The sequence below is a fragment of the Aplysia californica genome, unplaced genomic scaffold (assembly GCF_000002075.1).
Source record: "Aplysia californica isolate F4 #8 unplaced genomic scaffold, AplCal3.0 scaffold00093, whole genome shotgun sequence".
In the NCBI taxonomy this organism is placed as follows: Eukaryota; Metazoa; Mollusca; class Gastropoda; order Aplysiida; family Aplysiidae; genus Aplysia; species Aplysia californica.
The window spans coordinates 494,869-499,578 of NW_004797363.1; the positions used below are offsets into that span (position 1 = coordinate 494,869).

At 36.1% G+C, this 4,710-nt stretch overlaps 1 protein-coding gene across 1 annotated transcript in view; it reads left to right on the top strand.

The window, feature by feature from the left end:
* LOC101857633 (sodium- and chloride-dependent glycine transporter 2) overlaps positions 1-2,521 on the top strand; it is a gene marked incomplete in the record, with an annotated part of 16,039 nt that extends 13,518 nt beyond the window's left edge. The window contains 1 exon segment of the mRNA XM_005095020.3: positions 1,002-2,521. Coding sequence (XP_005095077.3) covers positions 1,002-1,127 — 126 coding nt within the window.
* Positions 2,522-4,710: the final 2,189 nt, after the last annotated feature.

Below are 4,710 nucleotides of genomic sequence, written 5' to 3' on the forward strand. Positions count from 1 at the left end.
CGTAGCTGGCCAGTGTGCTCCTCAGAGAAAAGGGGACAGACCAAAACTGTATTTCTGGAGGTGTGTAAAAAAAGAATTCGCGAGGAAGGAAATTTTTCCTGTTCCTTTTGTCAAAAGAATGAGTTTTAAACGTTTCCACTGAAGGGACATTGAGTCCGGTTATTTAACTCTTAGGAAGAAATTAGCCGTGATCGTTTACGATGGAAGTAGTAGTGTTTTTAAGGCCAGGTGCAGACCTACTTACACATTGGAAAGAAAACACATACATACATTTAATTTTAGTGCGTGGTGAAACGTCTCCGCTCCATAAACACACACACACCCACACATACACACACGTACATACACTCTCTCTCTCTCTCTCTCTCTCTCTCTCTCTCTCTCTCTCTCTCTCTCTCTCTCTCTCTCTCTCTCTTTGTGTCTCTCTTCGTGGTATTCTTCTCTCCTCTATCGCCACTTGCAACATTTTAAGGATATTTTAGAGTTCGGGTTTCCGATTTTAGCATCAATCTCGGATAGCAACGAGCCAAAAGGTACCATTCCTCTAAAGTAATTTTTCCAATTATACAAAATCGAAGCGAACTGAGACTCGAACTTCCGAATCCACTATCTTAGCAAAGAGTCAAGTAGCCAACCATCAACCCAACTATTCTGTGGTACATTATTCTGGGACCAAGATGAGTTGACTATAATTTTCCCACATACAAGACTAGATACTCAGAAAACAATTACATGTATTTGTTCATGGGAATAGCCAAGAACAAAACTACTGTGTTGCTATCAAAATCATTAAATAATGTTATGGTTAATCTTGTGTATTCTCCTATTTAAAAACTTCCTCCTTCTTTGTGGTTCTACAACATCGCAACTGATAGTTCTTACGCCGTATCTAGCGTCATAATAGAAAAAAAAATACAATTGATTTTGATTTTTAAATATTATTTTGACCGTCTGTTGTTCATAAATGTAAATGTTCCTTCTTCTTTGTGTTTCCACCACAGCGCCTAAGGATCACTCTCACGCCATCTAGTGAGTGGGAGCCCAATGACCCAAGCCTAAAAGACCAGTACCGAATGGACACCAAACACTTACGAGTCTGTAACACACGATGTATTTGCTGCAAATAAAGTCTTTCTTTATTACTTTTAATAACATGATATTACTATGCCACATTTTTTTAACAATAAGTCGTTCATAATGTCTGAAATAGAAGATATTCATGTGCCCATATTATGACATACTCAATAGAGGTGCTACCAAAGATAACGACAGTCCACTCTTACCTGCCTATGCATGTACATATTTTTTATCTGCTGTTATCGACAGTTTTTTGTGGTGTTGGTATTCTAGTGATTAGGCTACCCGGACTCGTTATCGGGAGGTTGCGGGTTCGGGGGTTCGAGCCTCAGGCCCAACGTTGTGTCCTTGGGAAAGACATACTACACGAATTTTCCCACTTCTCCCAGGTGTGAATGGATACCCAGTCATAGACAGCGAAAGATTTTGTGAGTGTGTTAGTGTTTTAGCGCCTGCAGAATGGCAGCTTGCACTCTGTGCTTTCCATGAAGTTGAAATTGTTTCTGCTGTAATATAGAGTGTAAAGTGCTTAGAGCATGCTGTTGAGCGTGAATTTTCGCTATTCAAATGTTTTCTTTGATAAGTATTATTAACTTTCTTCTGTTCTGGTAAGAAATACCACTTAGTTGAATAACCTTTCTAAAACCTAAAAGTCCTTTTCTTTTGTATTAAAGGTGTATAAGAAAGGATTCTATTAGAATGCAACTATATAGTTTTCAGTTCAAATTAATGTTGTTATAACATTACGTGACTGTCTATAGTGATTCTTTCCAACTGTAATTAGATGTGTAAACTGATAGTACACTGGCTACAAGTACTAACACTATATTTATATCTTATATGTGCAGTAGAAGCAACCTGCTTCCAAAATGATCTCAGTTGTGTTAATGGAGGTGCTAACAGTTTTAATCAATTAATTTTTAAAATGATTTTACCATCCTTTCCTGACGCTTCTTGATAGACGATTTGAGATTTACGTAAATTCTCAAGTTGGGATCTAATATCAAATCATTGCATTTCTAAGATAATTTCTCACTGTTTCCTGATTCGTGCTAGTTACCCCCATTTAATCAAGCATACGAAACTGATTTGTAAGAGTTTGGTAGACAAGGCAAATGCAGAAGAGTTAATAATTATTATTTTGACACTGTTAAATAATCCTACTTTAAAATTGAATCCCATTTTATCGTTGCAATTTTAGGCCTACAGTTTAGATTATGTGAGCTCAAAAATTATATTAATTGTCAAAATTCAATGGCTCTGCGCTGACAAAAGAACTTGTCAAAAAGGTAAGTCAGGGCACAGATGAAGCTTTTATTTGTAAAGGCTATTTGACTAATTTTTCCATGTCTAAATATAATTGTAAAGATACAGTTCCGTTGCAGAACACGAGGGGCTGATAACATATCGTAAGTTGACTTTAAAAAAAAAAAAAAAAAAAAAAGGCAAGGATTTTTTGTGTGTACGTAGAAGCGTTTAAGAATGTAGAGTTTTGATTAAAGACGGCCGAGGTACGCTTTTATTTAATTATGTGCAACCGAGACTAGGGATAACTGTGCTTAGTGTCATGTTTGGAATTAGGTAGAGACAAGACATTCAAATGTCTTAACAGGTTTGGAAAGCGGAATCAGAAGGTGTAACAGAACACTGGGGGGAAAAAACAACAACAAACAAACACAAAAACCTAAATTGTTTATTGTTCTGTTGTTATCCCGCATGAATCAAGCAATAATGACGCCAACATGGACGAACATATTATCTTTGATATAAACAAAAATTATGACAGATAACTGAAAATGCTCGTAAACACAGACTGCAACGTATAGAACTCTGTGACGTTAACGTAACGGCATGTAACAGGATGAAGATCCGTTACAGACAAGAAAGGCGAATGCTTAAGCACTGCTTAGGTATGCAGAAATAGTTTACTCAGAGTCTTATCTCCGAAGATTTCACTTGTGTCAACCGCTACCCCGTCTGTAGGAGGTGAAAGCCCTCCTATGACGAAGTGTTGTACATGGAACCCAACCCTCTGGATCCATAACATCAGAAATTTGCCCAGTCCAATTGAAACAAAAGAATGGAATCATGTAACCTATTTTTTAAAATCCTACTTTTTCTGTCGCCATGTCTATGCTAAATGATGCAGAAGAAAAGACATGAAGTTTACAGAGACATTTGTGTCTTGGATTTGAAGGTTCGTGAGCTTGTTATGTTGGCAACTAGGTACGTAACTCCTACTGCCTGTAAATTATTATGCTTTATCCACCGTAGCTATTGCCTTGGATGATCATGTTACTATAATGTCTTCATGAAATTTGAAACGGTGGTACGTATGTAGCAGAAGGAAATGGTCAAATGAAAAATATTGCTATTTTGTTAGTGAAATTATAAAGTGTTACATCTGACTACAAAAATGGTAACGAGCTTCAACCATCCCAACCGTGCTTGGCAGAAAACGTCGATATCAGAAACGTACATCACATTTAAGCTGTCTTTTAATCATAATTATGCTTGTCTCTATTTCTTGTAAGGGAAAGAGACAGAAGCTGTTTAATTTACATACGTTGGTCCATCCAACCACTACCTTGAGATTTGCAAATAAAAGGGTATACTTGATACTGATCTTGAATTTTACTCCTCTTTCAATAAGATACTGCAGATTGCAAGGCTCGATTTAAAAAATCGAAGCTTGTGGCATGCTCGTTTTTTCAGCATGAAAAACATGGAAGAGACAGATAATGCCGGGATCTGATATTAAGACAATTCGCTGCTCGTTAGATATGCTACTTTAAACAATTTTTCTTGCACATAGAATTGAGCTCAATCTGTTTGGAATACACTTTAGAAATAGTTGATGATGGTGACTATAATAATACTAATAATACTAATGCGTATAATAAGAAATAATAAAATGCTTAATTCGCGTAATAATAATATAAAATCAAGTACATCATAGGGTTCCAACCGTGGTCCCTTTTCTCCTTCTCCCTTTCTCTCTCTCTCTCTCTTTTCTCTCTCTCTCTCTCTCTCTCTCTCTCTCTCTCTCTCTCTCTCTCTCTCTCTCTCTCTCTATCTATCTATCTCTCTCTCTTTCTGTCTCTCTTATCATTTCGACAAGTGTTAATGCTCTGTTGTAACTACAAGTTTGACCTCTAGCTCGAAAATGGCTTTGTCGATATTATTATATATGTATATATATATAAATATTTTATACTTTCAACTTCTATCTCCAAATATGTCTTACCTAGTACCTTGCTATATGTACATATGTGTTAAACACGTTGCTTAATCTTCCTGCTTTGAGATGATAAAGACCGGGTATGCAAATGTATCATTATTTCCTCATTATTTCTTAATAATAATTTTGGTAATATCTTTTCATACTAAAATTTGCGATGTTTCCTTAGAGCAGACTATAGTTTGTTCTGTTACCATTCCACAAACTTCGTGTGGTGTATCATGTTTTTTGTGACCTGCTAAAGTGTCGCTAACAATTTTTTAGAATATTTAATTCGTCTTTTAGAAAGGTTTGGCTATTTGACAAGGTTTGAAATGGGGTCTAAAATTGTAAAACTATGTAGCAACTTTATTCGTAAAGGGATGTGTAAATAAAATTGATACTGTTGTCTG